Raw genomic sequence first — 18,804 nt, forward strand, 5'->3', positions numbered from 1 at the left:
AAAGTCGAACTTTGTCTTATACAATACTTTATTCGTTTTTGTTTATATGCATAATTGTAACGCAACTATCGTTTACGTTTTCAATTTCATTTTGCTAGCATCTGGTAATATATGCCAAAAGTGCATCCAGTTTAAAAAATTAGTCGGAAACATCAGTTGAAGAAGATACAAATTGATGTATACGCTCAGTAAAATCATTATATACTAATTAAACTTACTCATAGAACTTGGTTATCAAACACAACAACGTAATAATTGGGATAGGCTAAAGAATATCGGTTGTTACTAATAAAATCGGTAACGTTTAAGTGCAATTTGAAATTGTTTTTCAGTTTGTCTTGTTTGTTTTGCATTTAAATTGATTGCTTGCTATGTTCTTTAATCAAAAACTTTGATCAATATTACTTTCTTAGATTGCGTTGTATTTTGGAAATTTAACAATATGCGCTTAATTTGTTCTCTTTTATTTGCTTTTCATACATTAACAAGTAACATTGTTGCTGAAATTTATTTTTAGCTTCAATTAGAAACACAATATTTTATTTACCTTCGCAACACAATGATATTTTTGATATATACTAATTTTAATAATTTTTCGTAATATTCATATGTGGTTTACAAAAAGATGCTGGCACTATATATGCCATCACAAATAAACAAAAAATATATATATTATTTTGTTGTTGTAAGTACAGTGGAATGCATTAAAAACAAAAGTTTCTTTAATACTTAACAAAGATATATTGCCAGTAGACGGATTGTGTTTGCTTGCTGTTAAAAATACAGAGTAGAAAATGAATAAAATAAATAAATATGTTTTTTTTGTTCGCATTTTGAAGAGAATTTCCTCGTCCCCCGACTTCTCTGTGTAAAAATTAGATTTACGAAGTTACAATTGGTATTTCGTTTTCATTAACTATTGCTGTTCACAGTACACACGTATGCATATGTCGATCTTTTGCTGTCGCCTTTAAAAACCATGCTCTGCTCTCTAATACTAACACACACACATTTTACATTAGAGTTTATATATGCTTAGATATTATAGATTGATTCACTTGAAATATATACTCCCATACTCGGCCTCCTACGCCGCACACCGTTTCCTGCTTAGTAGAATGAACATGAAATTTCTCCATTGTAGTGTTAAACCTTTAAAAATTATATATTTTCATATCTGATGCACGTATTGTTAGCTTAAAAAGTTCTTGTTGCATTCTCGCGGGATCGTTATCCCTAAGTTTCGTGGTGAAAAGTCTTGCATTGAGTTATGAAATGGTTTATCTTTTGCTTGCATAAAGTTCGCCTGGCTGCCTAGGTGCTTAAATAGTAAAGTAATCGTTTAGTGTAATACTTGCAACTTGTGACAGTTTTTGTTTTGTTTTGCTTCGGCTATTGCTTTTGCCTTTGCTTTTTATATAATAAATATACTTTGCTTTTGAAAGTTGTGTGTCTTTTGTTGAGAAAGGATTATATAGATTGTATATTATGAAATTTATATTCTTGGAATCGTTTTTAATTTTCTTAGTTGCTCTGCTTTTTGTTGTTGCTGTGTGGCTCATTGTTGTTGTCTGTTGTTTTTTCTAATTCGTTATTTTAATTAGTTCAATGGAAGGCAAAACATGTGCTGCAGTAGACTTTTATTATTATTTGCTTGCATTTGATTATTATGAATGTTATTGTTACCATTATGATGAAGTTGTTGCTGCTGTTGCTGCTGGTGTTGATGCTGCTGAAGTTGCTGCAGCTGCTGATGTTGCTGCTGCTGCTGTTGTGAGTATGCTGAATGGGGTTGATATTGCTGCTGCTGCTGGCGATAATGTTGCTGCTGGCTGAGATTGTTATTGCTGCTAACTGATCCACCAGCTCCCGCTGCGCTGTTCAAATGCAGGAGACTCAAATCGTCAGCCACGGAATCGTAATCACTGGAATCCTCGCCGTAGAGCTAAGAAGAAAGGCACTTATTACTTTAAAACCGGATATATACTTAGGTGGATCACTTACCCGCATGTTATACGGATGTAAGTCGCACATTTCGTGGTGTCAGACGCAATCCTCCAGGGACATCAGCAAGGGGTTCACATACTCAAAGCCCTCGAATTCGGATTGATCGATATTGTCAATGACATGACTGAGAAGTTAAAGAAAATCATTGTGAATTAGCCATTTTACTAGTTGCAAGTCGTTCGAATAGATAGATAAAAGTTAGGGCCATCTTGGATCTCAACTTACTCATCATCCGGGGTCAACTGTACGGCCTCGCCGGTGAACTCGGGCGGGAAATTGGCCAGGTCGCGATCTGAGTCTAAGCGTGGCTTGAATGGTGGCGTGACCTGTTTGCGCTCAAGCTGCGTGATGTAGGGTGTGCATGAGGATAGTAGAAATCATAATCGATTAGGAAAAACTCCCAGCCAATGGGCAAACATAAAACATTTTTCTCCATTATGTCGGTGCGGCTTGAGCATGATTATGACGATGGTAAAATTCACTTCGGATTCGGATTCGGATTCAGTAAAGACAGATAGAGAGGATCAATGGATGATATAATGCGGCTGATCGATAGGAACATTTACCTGCCGTTAGTCTGGACGCTAAGCTAAGATCTTTTACGGGGATTTATCTCATGCAAGGAATACGAAAAGAACTAGCACAACTTGCCATCGTTCGGATTTGGTGGGGGAACTCGGTATGACTTACGGATCATCTGGCGTTAGTACAGCCGGTTCTTGGGTAAATTGCACATCAAAGTTGCTTGTCACATAGGGATCTCCCGTGTCTATGTTCGGTATATAAGGCGGTTGCACCTCCTTTTGAGCTATCTTTAACGCGCAATCAATCGTATACGTAATAATAGATATCATTAATATCCAAGGTAATAAAGAAAATGCTCGGTATTGATTGCCTCATTATCGGCCAACTTGATACCAACAAACAAAAGTAAATAAAACGAGTAACTTTAGACCTGACCTATGTGGAAACGATGGTCTCAATAAAATGTCGAGTCAAGTCTAATCTTTTTATAATGTAACACATGGGTTTGCTTCACATTCTATCACCTTTTACTACAAATACCTATTATTTGGTTCAATTGGTTCCTCTTATCCTGACTCATTTTCATAATCACAAACAAGTTCACCAGGACACACAGAGCTAATATGAAGGCAACCGCCCTTCGACTCACCAATTCCCAATCCATATTCTTAAAGAAGGGATGGCTGACGATATCCATGAACGCGGACTCCCGATGGCAGCCCAAACGGTCAGCGGGATTCTTGTTGAGGAAACCTTTTAAGACAGAGGCCGCACGAACGCTCAGCGAGCGTGGTATACGAATCGTCTTCTCCAGGATCACTTGGAACAGATAGTCCTCAGTGTTCTGCGCAAAAAACACCAATAAATTAGAATTTTTCAGAATAAATAAATATGATAACCTACCTGATCGGGATTCTCAGAGGCTCCTGCCAGATCGAACGGACTACGGCCGGCCAACATCTCGTAGAGCAAAACGCCTAGTGCCCACCAGTCCACCGAGAAGCCATAGTCCTCGCCCCTCAGGATCTCAGGGGCAATGTAGTTGGGTGTACCGCAGAACGTGGAGGTGGTGTCCCCAGGTCGAATGCCCTCCTTACACATGCCGTAATCCGTAAGCTTGATGTGGCCCTCGTGATCCAGCAGCACGTTGTCCAGCTTCAGATCGCGATAAATGATGCCCTTCTCGTGAAGGAAATTCAGCGCCAGACTGATCTCGGCTGCATAGAAACGGGCGTGCTCCTCGGGAAGCCGCCGTTGCCGCTGCATGTGGTACATCAAATCGCCACCGCGCACAAACTCGATGACAAAGAAGAGCCGCGAGGGCGTCTGGAAGCACGAGTGCAATCCGACCAGGAACGGATGGTTCGAGGCCGTCTCGAACACATGCTTCTCCGTTTGCACCCAGTCGATGTCCTCGTCGTCGGTGACCAGAGCCTTCTTGATCACCTTCATGGCGTAGATGCGCCGTGTGCGTCGTAGCTCCACCATTAGCACCTTGGCATAGCTGCCGCGTCCGATGACCCGTATCAGCTCGAAGTCGTTCAGCGAATACTGGCGCTGAGTGCCCGGCTCCAATGGATCCTCCGGTGGCGGTGGCGCCACTATGTGCGCATGGTCGTGCGTCTCGCAGGCTTCGGCTCCACCGCTCATCGCTTCGTAGGGAAGTGGCGGCAAAGGCACCGGTATAGGGTCACTGGACTCCTCCGCCCGCTCCTTGACCAGCGGCTCCGGCTGGTCGGTGCAGTGCTTCTGCACAAGCTTATGGCACTTCTTGTGCACCAACAGCTTGCACTGGATGCACTTGAAACCCTGACGGCCCAAACCCCAGATTCGATCCTGGCAGTAGGCACAGAAAGCACGCTGGAACGAAAGATTGTATTAAATGCTAAGTTTTAAGAATTTTAAGCGTATAGAAGCACTTACCCGGTTGAAACGCTTGGCCTGGAAGATGTGTCCGTTGACGCGGTACAACTTCCGCCAGCGTCGAGCACCGCGTCGATAGATGCTGCCTGAAAAGTAAAATTTTTTCAATAAATTGAATAGGCCGAAAGTTTCCTTTCTTTTCACTTTTGACAACAGCACTTGTCAAATATGTGCAAATGTCAACTTAGAGAAAGCGATTACATGTGCAACGAAAGCGATATCAGATACCATAGTTTTCTGACTGCAATTTAAATTAACTTTTAAAATCCTAAACATTTAACGCTTTTCAAGAAAGTGCGCGTTTTTAAAATCAAAGTACTGGCCGTGAAAAGCGGCATAATGAGTCAAACGATCGATGAATCAATAGCAAGTGGTAATCTCTAGTCGTTTTATTTATATTGCAAAGTTCGCTGTTCGAGCAGTTATCGTTTGAATTAAATATATTTAAAATCAGTTACTTTAGCAAATACTTACGATCTTCGCCATCGCAAGACAATCCCGGCGCTTGAGGAACATTGGGGAATACTGAAAGATAAAGAAGAATGCGTTCATTAGCCACTTTACTCCACTTATATTATAAACTATTATTTTGAAACATAAAGTAAACATTCAATATTGGTCACGTCAGCCAATCGTGGTAATGGCAGTGCATGCTTACGGCAGGCTAGTTTACCCATCGGGTAAATATCTTTTTTGCCGCTGGTCGCTTATCAATTTAATGGGGATTTTGCTATGCGATTTTCGATTTTTACTTATAAACGGATTCTTGCCGAGCCACATGGACGTGTTGTACTGCGCCGAGAGGCCTGTTAACATGTCAGCACCCACTCCTCGACTGAACCAATCCGATTTCCAAACACTGGTAGTTCCTTATCTCAGTGCCACGCACCATATAGAGAGTAAAATGGAGCGGGAGTGGGAGATACTGGACTGACTACTGAAGTAACCCGAGAGATACGCATACATATACAGTTATGACTGGAGCACGGGGGAGATACTTCGCTCTTTTCCGAGTAATGTTAATTAAGCTTTTCCGGCAGACCACCAGCCATCAATTGAGACCAATTGTTCAGCTATCAGATAGATTCTCCGCCAACAATCGCTCATCGCTCATTCATAATTCAATTAAAATGTCGTCCCAGGGAGCCTAGGGTTCAATAAATTCTCGCCTGTCCGTCGGCAAGGTTAATATTCAGATAGATTCTCACACATGTCCGCACATTGCCTCATGCCTTGCATTGACCTAGAATTTTAGTTTTCTCTTTCCCAACTAGTGTTTTGCTTATCAATTGTGATAGGACCCACACCGTTTGTTTGAACTGCGCTCTTGTTTTTGCTATTTTTGTTTAGCCGGTTCTTATTTATACGCCGTGTAAATGCCTTGCTGGTCAGATAAGGCGGCCACAATTCATAGAGTGAGTTGGGCCATGGGGAAGCACAGTTAAAAACAATCGCCGCGATATGCAATATTAGTCATAAGGCTGGGGGAGGAGGTGAGGCTAAACAATCTGAAGGCCGCAGCGAAAGGGTGCTATTATTGTTTGGTATCAGAGATCGCAGCAAATATATTATCAATAAGTCCATTTTTGGCCATGAGTTGAGTTTGTTAGGAAAGTTAAAAAGCTTCTCAGTTTGGTGTTTTTAAGTATTCACTTTACACTAAGTCGGAAAATTAAAATTAACATTAATGAGTTGCACCCGTAGTTGATCTACATGGAATCCGCATTGATTAATTGGCAATTTAAATGAGACTCTTCACTAACACGATGCTCCGCCGCTCATAAAAGTGGCCGTTTGTGTGCTGTATATTTGGGCCGCCTCGCAGAAGCCACTCCAGATGATCATTTTTGTGATGCTCGTTTGTTGGGTGGCTGGTGTGAAAGGGGGGTGGCGATTCGGATGAGTGGCCAGTTCAGGGGTCACTGGAGCCCAGTTGAAGCACTTGAGATACGCTCTCGAAAACGCGCGAAGCGTCGTCACGCCGCGACTTTCAGCTACGAACTGAGTTCGCGACTTTTCAGCCCAAGAAGCATGGGCAAAAAACTAAAAGAATCAACTGAGAAAAACGGAGGAGCAGAAAAACCGAGAACCAGAACCAAACCGAAACCAAAACCAAAAGCCACAACAAAAGAACAATAAAAGCAAGTGCCTCAAGTGGCCGATTGAATTGTCACCGATTGGGAGCAAGTGAGAGCGCGACGAATGGCTTCGCCGATAAGATCGGACTGGTAATTCCATAAAATTAAGTACAACGCTGGCGGTGGAAAATCAATAGTTTATTGCAAATAATAAATATGGATAAGCACCAATTTATGGCACTTTATTCGTAGTGTTTCTGTTAGCCCTGGAGTTTTGAAAGCCATAAAGGCAGTAGCTTCCCGGCACACAGGATTTGAACTAAAGCCAACATTTGCCAAAATAACATAAGCCATAAATAATAATTTAATGTTTCTCTACAGTGACTTTGCAAATGTTTTGGTTTTAATTAAGATTTGGCATTTCCATAATGGCTTATATGCCATTTTAGTTGCCAGAAACACGCATAACTAAATGGAAAGTAATAATATTATATTAGGTTGAACTTGAAAATCAAATAAGAAATAATCGAAACAAGAAGTTATGTCTTAACTTAATACCTTAGCATAAGCATAGCACAACTTACAAATAAATGGTACTTAATAAATTAGAATATAGCAAATAACAACGAACTTAAATAGCTTTTTGAATATTGTTTAACTATCCCAACAAGACGCCGATTCCATTTACCTGTCGCATAGGCCGGCTCGATCTCCTCCTCCGATTGAAGCTGGTGCTGTGACATCTGCTGCGAGGACGCTGCCACGCCCATCGGCACAGTGGGTATGGGCACGGGTATGGGCAATCGCTCGTAGTGGATGCACTCGTGATGATACTGCTGATGATGATGGCCATGTCCATTGTGGATCGTGCCCAGGACACTGCTCCTTCCCCCGATGCTTCCGCCCGCGATGCTACCGCCACCGCATCCGTTCAGACCACTCCCGGCACTGCCGCTGTGGTGACTGTGATGGTAGTCCATCAGCATGCCCGGCATGCCCACCGCCATGGAGGCACTGCTCATGGTGCCCGGTACTCCTCCGCCGCCGCCGCCGCTGCTGCCACCGCCCGAGTCATCCGTCGTGGTGGTGTTTGTATTGTGACATCTGCTCGAGCACCTGCCCAGCGATCCGCTGCCGGCGCTGTGGTGACCCAAGCTGCCCATGTGCCCCGGATGACCCATGACCAGCATGCCGCCCATGATGGATCCGCCGCAGCCCTGACTGGAATCCGATCCGGAGTCGTGACCCTGGCACACGGCACCCGCCGATCCCGGACGACTGAGCGACGTATGTGGCGGTGTCACCGATGCCGTCGTCTGCATATAATGATGCGTATACGGATGCGGATGCGGCACATCGTAGTCACCAGTGTCGATGTGTCCGGCCGACATCATGCCAATGCTGCCCGTACTTCCTGTGCCCACGCCCACTCCCACGCCGCCCTGCAAACAGCCCAGCGAACCGTGGGCACTGCCATGATGACTGTGACTGTGGTGGCTGCCATGGTGACTCCCATGGGCACTGCCACTCCGGCTGTGCATCGATACGCCACGGGTCAGCGTGTTGTTCGCCGACTGAATGGAACTGACCACCGCTCCGCGGCACATGATGTCCGACAGCTGGTTGGCCTGAATGTCAAAGTACTTGGACTGGATTATGTTCGAAATCGGAATGGGATGAGAACAGAATGGATAACCAGGTCAGTGATAGGGGTTTAAGCCAGAATTTTGGTTTGAACTCAGCTTGAAGTTGAATCAATGATCGGGTATTAAGAAGTGTTGTATCCAAGCCATGACAGTCATTTATATTTTACGATGAGAACAAATCTAAAAGTGCTTTAATTTCCAAAGATAGGCAGTAAACAATGGAAATAATTATCTGCTCGTCATTACGTCATTAGTTTATTAATATTACAGGTCTATAAAAAGAAAGACTGAGTAATCTTTGGGCGTGTACATTTTCCTACGTTGCAAAAACCTAATTTATACAAATGAGCAATCTATATCTAATTGATGGGATACAATTACAAATATGACTAAGCCACCGAAAGTATAAAAGTATAAAGTTGGACTTAGATACTCATTGAAATACCCCAATAACTCCATTTGTTTTCTTCAAGCTGAGTTCTGGATGAAGATGTAAGCCCCAATGATCCGAATACCTGTGGACTGTCCAGCTGGTCGAGCGATTGTCTCCGAGCGGCGTAATCCAGATGTGTCATCAGTTGCTGTGCCGCTGGGCAATTCTTATTGGAATGCAGGTGCTGCTGCGAGGACGTGAGCATCGGCGGAGGTGGCGGCGTAATGGAGCCGCACGGAGATCCCGGACAAGGACTCGAGCAGCGGGAACGACAGGTGGGGCTGTAGCACAAGTTGCCACTGCCCTGCTGATTGGCCGACGGTGTGCTGGGGCAGGTCTGCGATTGCTGTTGCTGCTGCGTTTGCTGCTGCTGCTGGTGCTGTTGCGGCAGGCAGGGCTGCTCCTCCTCCTCCTCCTGCTGCACTATGTTGACCGGAAGTGGTGCACATTGCGTCAGGCGGCGCGGCGATCGTCCACGATCCACAGTCGTGGCGGACCAATAGCCCCAGGCCATTTTGGTTTACTTGAACAATTTTTCACTTCGCGTCGCGCTTATTGCGTTTAAGTTCACTAAGCTATCGCTTCGTTAGGTTTTGATTTTGCTCGAATTTGATTTTGCTTATTTGCTAAGTTCGTTTTCACTGGACTTGATTCTGCGATTAATTAACACAAGATTAAATTAGCTTACGCACTGTTAAATGCAAGTGGGGGAACTAGTAAGACATAATTGAAAGTTGTACTCTAAATCGAGTTTTGTATGCGACTTAAATTTCAGCTTGTTTTGTTATCAAGGTCATTACAAGATTAAGTAGCATTGATTTGTAATATTTAAGAAGTATTTGTTTTTCGCATAGAATTCGTTATAACTTAATCTTTCGTTCACTTCAACTTGATTTACTCCATTGCCAGCGTTGTTTGACTAAGTGCCACCAATATTTCTACTTAGCATAACCCCCCCTCTTAAGTGGAGCGTATAAAAAATTGGATACAGTGGGGAGCAACTCGCAGCAGAGGGGTGCGGAGAAAGTAAATCGCGAAGGAAAGCGGAACAAGGTCCCAGTTGCAATTACAGTTACATGGCGCACCAAACTATGCAATGCAAAGTTTCAAAGCCAAACGACAGGCGGCGTGTCCCCCACTCCGCCCACTTCGCTGATCTCGCAGTTCGTAATGATTGATTAAAAGAAAAACTCAGACACACACAAGGATATGGCCGTGAGAAGGACGTTGGGCGGTGGGCGGTGGAAGAGGGGATATCGGATAGGGACGAGGGGAGGTGGGCGTTTGGCTATGGGCGTGGCCGGTTGCAGACGCCGCAGAAACCACACCTAAAAAAAATATATAAATTGTGTAATAATGGGAAAGACAAGAGAGAAACGAGCGGGGAAACCGAGAGAAATGCAGGCCGAACAGCTGACAACTCTGTCAGGACACCCACACACACACACACACACAAGAAACAGTCGCTTGGAGAAATTGGTAACACACACAGAGACACACGGCTGCGACAATCACAAACAATTTAACCCAAGTCAAACGAGCGCACAAGTTGCTGCAAATTGACAAAGGCGTAAAAGGCAGCCAAGAGCGAGCGAAAATTATTGAGAAGGTGGGAGAGAAAGCGCCGAAGAAAGCAATGAAAAGCCAGAGAGAGAGAGAGCGAAAATCGGTCGACGCGCGCAGGGAAATTTGCTCACAATCGCCCTTTTAAGTATGCAATCTTCTGTTGCCATTCCTACATTTCCACCATGTAAAGTGAAGACTCTGTGCAGTGAACTCAAAGGTTTTCATTTTAAAGTTTTTGTTTTTTCTTGTGGTAGTTATAGAAACGATTGAAATATAAGTAGAAATAATTAATAAGAAAATAATAAATTTAATTTTCTAAATAAAATATAACTCATAATTTTGAAAAGTAATGCTGATAGGAGTTCGTCTACCAAGCTATCATAATGTGATTAAACACGTCTATTCTATTGAGCGCACACTGTATTCCACTGAAAGGCGAACCCAGGGCAAAAGCCCACCCACCGATGCAGTCAAGTGTAAACAGAAAATTTTCTTCAAGTGTATTGGTAGGTCACATCGCAATCGCTTGTTGTTTAGACAATTGAAATTAAGCACTCCACTTTCATGCATAATTCGCATGATTAACGAGGGTCGAAGTGGGTCGAAAAGGGGGTGGGGCGAGGTCCTTAGGTGGACAGCATCCACTTGACACAAGAGCCTTGTCGTGACAAGGCAAGCAGATCCCTTTGTTTGGCACTCATTTTCTCGGCTTTTTCTTTGTTTTCCACGCTATCTGCTGATGATGCAGTCTCTGGTGACTGAAGGGGCTGCACAAAAAGAGGATCCGATGCATTTTCGAATTAAATTTAGCCAGCCCCCTTCAACTCATCCTGTTCCCTCTCGCCCATTCCCCACTTTTGCACTGGCACTATGCTTCAGCGTTTGCTAAATATAAACACTCCGCCGGCATTGTTTTCCCTGCAATTGGAGCATGAATATTGGTTGCCTGCTTGTTTGTCCAGGATGGGAACAGAGCATCCCAAACAACCCAACGGTCCAGCCACCTACACTATCCCCTTACTGGCTCCATCCATAGAGACCCTCTTTGTTGGAATAACCAAAGTCCTAAAATCCCACAGCTCTAAGCTAGATTAAAGCTGATTTACAAACAAGAAAATTATTTAACAAGCTTAAAGTACAAGCTTTGTTTTAAAGTTTTTAAGCCGATTAGTCAATTACTGCATAGGAAAAGTGCCCACAATAGATTTCTTTAAATCCTATTCTATTTATACTTCTTGATTTGAATTTGTTATATGATTAAGTTAACTGCTATTTGTTTTTGATAATTAAATATATTTTCACTGCATAATCCAATAAAAATGCCGTCATATATGTTTAATCTCAATAAATAGGCTTTTTTGGAGCAAAAAGCTATTGATTAGATATTCCAATAGCTATTGTTTATTATTTACGGACCCATTCAAGAATTTCACTGGCCTAAATAAGCACACGGCTGCTTACATCAGAAACCCATCAAATTTGGATATTTAGCCCGCCACGCCCCGAATTATTGACCATTCCAGCGCCCCAATCATCCGCCCACTCTTGAACTTTTGGCACAGGAAGCTTTGTGGAGACGAATCATAACGATAAACATAAGCAGGCGATGTTCGCCAGAAGTACTGCGGCACCATCTTTGGGCCACCAGATACCAGATACCCGGACCAGAGGCATCAATAGTTAAACATCAATTTGGCTTTTCCGAGTGACGTCAAGCGGGGCAAGTTGCCACCTGCCGCCCACCACAACCTCCAGTGGATATAAAATTTCACACAGCTTAAAAAAGAGAAAAGCGGCAAAATGGAAATGCCATAAAGTTCCCACTTACAGAAAGAATGCCCATCTGCGAAATGTACCTTAAAACGTGAATAAAGACGCTAGTTTATTCTATAAATATTAAAAACTTCATGGATGCCTAAAATTATATTATAAAAGTGGGCGAAAGAGACGACTTTAACATCTTCTTTTACTTTTGTGTAAGTGCAATTTAAACAAATTTAATAAAAATGTATACATTCTGACTCGAGAAGCTTAAGGTTTAAGCATTAGCTCATCAAAGTGGCCTAATAACACAACATAATAATTTATATAATATAATTATAGCTTTTTCTCGCTGCATCACCGATATGATATAGGCATCCGTAATGAGGCATATATGCCCACCAACCATCCTGCCTTCCGCATCCCTAGCCTCTCACTGATCCCCAAACCATTCCGAAATGGGCTTTCTTGTTTGCTGAACTAACAATAATTTCATTAAGCCCAATGGCATCATTAAAATTTGCCCAACAATCATAATGGGGCCAGCTAGCAAGCGAACTGGGTACCGAATCTCCCAGAGGCTGCATAGGCAAACCTAAAATAAAAAATAAAGGAACACAGACCAAAAACAGAACCCCAGGGTACCCAAAAAACAGTGGGGAAAAAACAGTGGAAATTTGCTGATTTAACTTTGGCAAAAGGAGGCGCCGCACACACACCTGGTTCGAGTGAAAGCCTTCGGGCCAAAAAGAAACGAACAAGTTTAAATGGCAGGGCGACAGCTTGGCCAGCAAAACGCTTTCCGCAAAGAATAAAAGGAAATTGTTTCGCCCTGCAGCATCTTCCTAGCCCACTGACTCATATTATATACATATGTACATAAATATATATAGTATATGTGCATATATGTCTTACATATATGTATGTATGCATACGAAATGGATCCATCTCGTCTATATACTATAGTCGGTTTGGGCCAAGTTTGGGCAACCAGACCGGTCGCCGAGGTGCAAGAAGCGCTTGATGAAGTGCAAATGCCTGAGGTCAAGTTTAGGGTGGGGATTCTCGCACACCATCACACCCACACACACACTGCCTCATTTTGCGTCATATGTGTTTGCAAGTGTGTGTGTGCGAGTGTGTGTGGTTTTGTTTGCCAGTGTCTGGCGCACAGCAGCCAAAAAATTTGGGGAAAAAAAGTGAACAGCGTGATGCAGAAAAAACTGTAGGGGAACCCACAAAAATGGAAATCAATTCTTTGATTTTTTTTTTATCGTGGTTGCTTTCCTTTGTCCAAGTGCAAAATGATGGAGGCACAGAAAATGGTATGTTTTTTAAAGCGTTCTAGAACTTTAGTTGTAATGCCCTGAGGTATTTAAAAATAAAAAAGAAGTATGCTTAGTAAATATACTTTTGTATTTTACGCTTTTATACCTTAGGAAAGTGTATAAAAATAAGGAGTTTGAGAATACAAACAAAAAAACCATTTTTATATTCAATTGTCTCTTTTAACAACAATGACTTTAGTCTCAAATGTTCATTTTTGGCAATCCTTAAAAATTTGTTTGCTTATTTACACTTAATAAAGGGGTAAACTATAATCTTGCAAAATATATTGATTTTGCGAGGTACGGTCATAATTCCATCACATCTTCACATCTCTGGGGTAACTCTTTCATAAAGTTCTTACTTCATTAGCAGCCCCAAAAAACGTTCATTAAAGAAACATTCACAAAATTATGTTAATCATTCACGTCCATTGCCTTTCCACCTCCCCATTTTCCGCCCTCTCCTCTCAGCGGAAAATTGTATGGCAACTAATCAGAAATGTACGACAACTTCGGCAGAACAGTCAAAAAATATTGCACAGGGCCAATTGATTTTTTCCGCAAGATTTTCGGGACTTGCCGAAGAGCGTGTGGAAATGTTTAAGAAAATAATTATATGGAATTATTATGTTGTTCACTGATTTGTACTCCTTTTCCGACATACAACTTCGATTTTTCCGCTTTCTTTTGTTAATTCACAGTGCAGAAACTCGATTTGCCGTTTAGCTGTGCAAAATCATGTATATTTGTATACATATATATGTATATATATCTATAATTATGTATTTGTTTGTAAGGCCCGGGGAGTTATATATTCGAATCGAAATCCGCACGGCACTTCCACACAGGCGAGCGGCCAACGCGCGAGTGAAATGCCGATGCAGAGAAGTATGCTAGGGAAATTTTTCGGGGAGAAAGTAGCGGAAGCCACGGAGAAAGCTATTGAGAGCGAGTCTCTGCGAATGGAAAAGGAAAGAGCAAGAGCGAAAAAGAAACTAGATATTTTGAGAAAAAAGTTTTGTTCTTTCAGTTTCTTAGTACACGTTTTTAATGAATGACTCAAAAAACTATTCTTTAAAAAATTATTATTTATATTTTACCACAATTTATTTTATGTAAGCTATTTTGTTATAACTGTCTCGAAGATGAAAAAGATTATTTTTAACAACAATTTCTTATTCCAGCAAGAAAGCATGAAACTCTTAAGTATAATATCGCATTACAATTTCACCAGATCCGTTAAGATGGATGAAGGTGATCCAAATGATCCGGAACTGAATGGGGCAGATGTTACTAAAATTCAGCCCTCGTCCGAGGATTGGAAAAAGAAAATTGCCCTTCCCCGCTCTTCCTAGCTCCAAACATCGGCGGTGGCCTTGTGAATATACTTTACATTTTGAGAGATAGAGAGGAGAGAGAGCGCAAATAAAAGCCGCAGACCGGCGCTTTAGCATTGCCATCATAGATTTAATGGATGGCAATACCTTTCTCTTTGGCTCAGCTGTTTTTTGTGGCATCTGGGGAAATGTTCTCTCTCTCTCGTTCTCTCTCTGTCCCTCAATTCTCTGCTGGCCATCGCTGTCTCGCTCTTGGGTAATGGCATCTTGTGTATCGACCTTATGAGCTGCAAAAAAAGTTCTTCGGACCTGGACAAAAGTTTTTCATGTACATATGCATATGTGTGTGTGTGTGTGCCGGACAGCGTTGCCATATTGCAGGCGCATAAATTATACCGTTAGCTTACAGATTCTAACTTTTTGTATTGCTTTGTTTTTGGGGAGCTGCAGAGGTTTTTGCTGGGCGGAGATGAAGCCGGAAGGTGAAGCGAAACTGTACGGAAACACACTTTCCAACATAAGAAAAAATTGTTAACAAAATTAAAAAAAAAAAAAACGAAACCAAAAAACAAGAGAAGCAACAACAGAGAAGTCAAAACAAGGGCTTGTAGAAATGCAAAACACACACACCAACAGCCATTTACTAATCAACACAACAACAATAAGCACACAAACAGAAAACATGTTCGGCATACAAACACACGGACAGGACATCCTAACATATGCAGGAGTGCGTGTAACGGTAACGTAATACCTTGACAATGTCCCTCTCCCTTACGCACACACACACAGTCGCAGGAAGACACACGCACACAGAATGCTTTTAATACATTTTAAGCCGCATTTTTTCACACGTGGCCACATAACACAAGAATAAAAACAAGAAAGAATGAGACTGTCAAGTGTTGCGACAGGTAAGCTACCCACTACCAGGCAATTGAATATTTAAGTTGGTGTATGTCTTGAAAATATATGTGGGTGAATGAAGAACTTAGAGTACGCTTGCTATGAACGAATACAGCATACCCCTTGAAAAGTACCGGGTATGCAGCAACAACAACCAACATGTTGTCCCTACACACTGTTCTTTTTTGTCATTCGGAGATATGTACATATGTGAAGGTGGAATGGCCACAAAATATCAGGAAGCCTGCTCCGCAGAACAAAAACAAAGCCGCATAAAAAGGGTAGCGGAAACTGTAACACCCTCTCCATCAAACCCCCACACCACCCACGAACTTTGTTTAGTGCGACTGGCAGTTATCATATCTGCTGGGCCGTTAGTTGGCTTTTTCCTTGTTTTACAGACCGGTATTCGGAAAAACCGAATGACCACAGGTATGGAATGGTTAAGGATATACGGATAACTTGGAAAATTCGAATAAGCACTACACTTTGCAAGGGATATTAATACGCAATAAAATTAAATGGTAAAAATAAGTTTGGGTACTAGTTATCAGTTTAAATATCTTACCCAAAAAAACTAAAATGTCCTACATTCTTAGCCAAAGAAAAGTGTATTTCTTGTTTATTATGCTTTAACCTTAGGCCCTCGTTTTTTAGTAATTTACTGTACTGAAAGGGTTTTGTGTTTGTCATTCGCCGAACGAGTGTGGTAAGTGAAACCTTTTTGTTGTTGCGGCAGGCATAATTAAGCACAAAACTCGCATCAGCGTGTGCATGAGTGAGATCGCCGAAAACCGCACAACAGGAAAATTAAAATTCCAAAAAAGCTGGCGAAAACTTAAACCCACACGAAGCAAACAATTTAATTATAATGAATTATAAATGATGCCGTCGAGCCAAGATCCAAGCAGAATTTATATGCAAATAAGTCGGAGGTAGGCAAGAGTGAACAAAAGTAGAAGAACGCTGACTGCCTAAGGCAATTGCCACAAGACTCGGGCTTTTCGAGCATGCGAGTGTTCGTACGGGTTAATTAATATTTTATGTTATTAACTCGAGTGGATGACGCTGCCGTTTGGATGCCGGGAAAACTCGCGGGGAAAACTCAAGTTTATTGAGCCAACAAGACGCGCTCGCATTGTTTAATCAGGCTTTAATGTGCCTGCTTAAGTTATGGTAGCGAAGACGAATTGTGTTGCCGATTGGCTAATTAATTACTTGCTGCCTACCTTGCGGCGGCAGCAGTAAATCATTTAAAAACTTGGAGAATTGAACATAAAAAGAAGAGTAATTCTGTAAATGCAGATAATGTATCTTTAGTTAGATAACTAGTAGGCTTACTTTGGTTTAATATTGCTTTCAGGTCACATTAGTTTACTGACCTTATTAGATAAGTTTATCGTTTTCAGTTTTAGAAGAGAACTTAAATTACAATCGAGTTTCCTTAACTGGAAAGCATTTGCCAGACCAATAAATCGACTTTCTTTTATTTATTACTCTATCGGATCTTTGCAATTCTAAATTTTAGCAGACTTACCATGAATGACTAATTGGGAATCGAAGTTCATTTCGTAAAGTCTTATGGCCTCGTCCAATTCCATTTTCGTTGATATGGTGCAGGGATCGTTCTCCTCATCTACCCATTTGATGGTAAATGGCTAAACAAAACGCTCAATGAATTACGCCTTCTTTAAATTGTATAACTTATATAATTTTACCTGATCCAGAGGAAAGCGACAAATGTTGCGAATCTCGTAGCACAGCTCCTCGTATGAGATATTCTTGTTGACGGTGGTGATAATGATCTGGCCATTGTAGGCGGTCTTCACCGTAATACTATTGGGCGTATTGGCCATGTTCATACTGGCGCTATTCAAGCTGACGCTGCTGCCGTCGTTTAGAATTTGCGAGGGCATTTTCTGCATTTGCTAGCTGGGTAAAATATTTTGATAACACGTAACACACAGAGACAAACAGATTGATAACAGAAAACTGCAAAAATAAGAATAAATAGATACGAATTAAAAATGAAGCGGTTTACAGTAAAATAAATTTAACAGACACCTTACATATTAAACTAAAAGTAATTTATATTTGTTAGTTAAAATACGAAAATATAATACAAAAATACTATTATTTATATTTATATAGTGACTGAACTTTTTTAAGAATTTGTTATTTTGTAGAAGCTTAACTGTAAAGTGTCGTAGCTTTAACTTCCGAATCTGATAGATAAACGAACTTATAAATTTCTATTGCTCTCTCTCTGTTATCGTTTTCTCTTTGCGCACGAATTTGAAATCCCGCCCAAAACGAAATGTCAACTTTGACATTTGAGGCACACACACATACGCAGACGCCAATCGAACTGCATGCCACAGGTAGTTGTTGTTGCTTGCGCTGCACCAAATGCGGAGACGTTGATAAAACGAATAAGACAAAACAAACGCGAATGAATCATGCTAAACGCCCACAAAACAATAAAAGAAGAAAAGTAAGTGGAATTAGCACGCCAAAGCGAGTGTGCAAATTAGTTTACTCTTACTTCTCGCCTCTCCTTCTTTCTCCACTTACTTGGCATCTCAGTACTTAAGTATTTGAGCGTAATTAATGCCGTACATTGACCAAGGTAACTGTTAAAAGTACCCAGTTGGCCGCTACAAAAACAGTGCAACAAATGAGCGAGAAAGAGAGAGAGTGGGGGCAGGGCATCGAGAGCAAGCAGGAGAGTCGCCAACCTGTTTTAACTCATTAGCATTTTTCAATTAAGACGCCGCTTTTTTAGCATTAACACTTTTTAGAAACTTAAGCTTAGTAATCGACTCACACTAGTTCCTTTAGTTTATTTAACCACAAAAAGTATGCACAAAACGCCGCACAAATATAACACAGGGACAAATCAAACAGCACGAAACATTTAAATTAAAGCCAATCAGTGCGCCACATACATTTTAATTAAGACACTGTGACTCGCACTCGTTCAATTAATTGTTATGGCTTAAACGAATTAAAACTAACATTGCTATTTCTCCGTTTATTTCGTTGTGGAAGGAGAGCACAAAGCGGAGAACGCGAAGTGACAGCACAGAAAATACCGACAAGGGAGTGCTGCAAATGCCTCAAATGTAACATGTTTACCAACACTGTTTGCGGTCGTTTTTAAATAATTGATATTTTAGAGCTTTCACACCGGTTCTAGGGGTGGAAAACAATTATGACCGGTGATAAATAAAAAAGTTAACTATTTAAAGCAAAAACACAAAAGACATTATTTTCTGACGATTAACTTCAACT

At 41.5% G+C, this 18,804-nt stretch overlaps 1 protein-coding gene across 8 annotated transcripts; it reads right to left on the reverse strand.

Annotated features, from left to right (window-relative positions):
• Positions 1–10: 10 nt before the first annotated feature.
• On the reverse strand, positions 11–18,630 carry LOC6734568 (atypical protein kinase C). Of its 8 annotated transcripts, none has more exons than XM_016181963.3 (11): positions 18,338–18,630; positions 17,229–17,502; positions 17,048–17,168; positions 4,930–4,980; positions 4,456–4,541; positions 3,436–4,392; positions 3,182–3,376; positions 2,698–2,819; positions 2,005–2,131; positions 1,687–1,945; positions 11–1,627 (listed from the first exon to the last, which is right to left on the reverse strand). In XM_016181963.3, exons 2-9 carry the CDS (start codon positions 17,433–17,435, stop codon positions 2,044–2,046), a joined length of 1,827 nt encoding a protein of 608 aa, XP_016027685.1. In that variant the 5' UTR covers positions 17,436–17,502; positions 18,338–18,630; the 3' UTR covers positions 11–1,627; positions 1,687–1,945; positions 2,005–2,043. The 8 variants fall into 8 exon arrangements, with proteins under 8 accessions (XP_016027685.1, XP_016027687.1, XP_039148717.1 ...); XM_016181965.3 differs by lacking the exon at positions 2,698–2,819 and adding an exon at positions 2,233–2,348 and having other exon boundaries at positions 18,338–18,628; XM_039292783.2 differs by lacking the exons at positions 17,048–17,168; positions 17,229–17,502; positions 18,338–18,630 and adding exons at positions 7,222–8,182; positions 8,695–9,265; positions 13,932–14,143.
• Positions 18,631–18,804: the final 174 nt, after the last annotated feature.

The sequence above is a fragment of the Drosophila simulans genome, chromosome 2R, assembly GCF_016746395.2.
Source record: "Drosophila simulans strain w501 chromosome 2R, Prin_Dsim_3.1, whole genome shotgun sequence".
Taxonomy (NCBI): Eukaryota; Metazoa; Arthropoda; class Insecta; order Diptera; family Drosophilidae; genus Drosophila; species Drosophila simulans.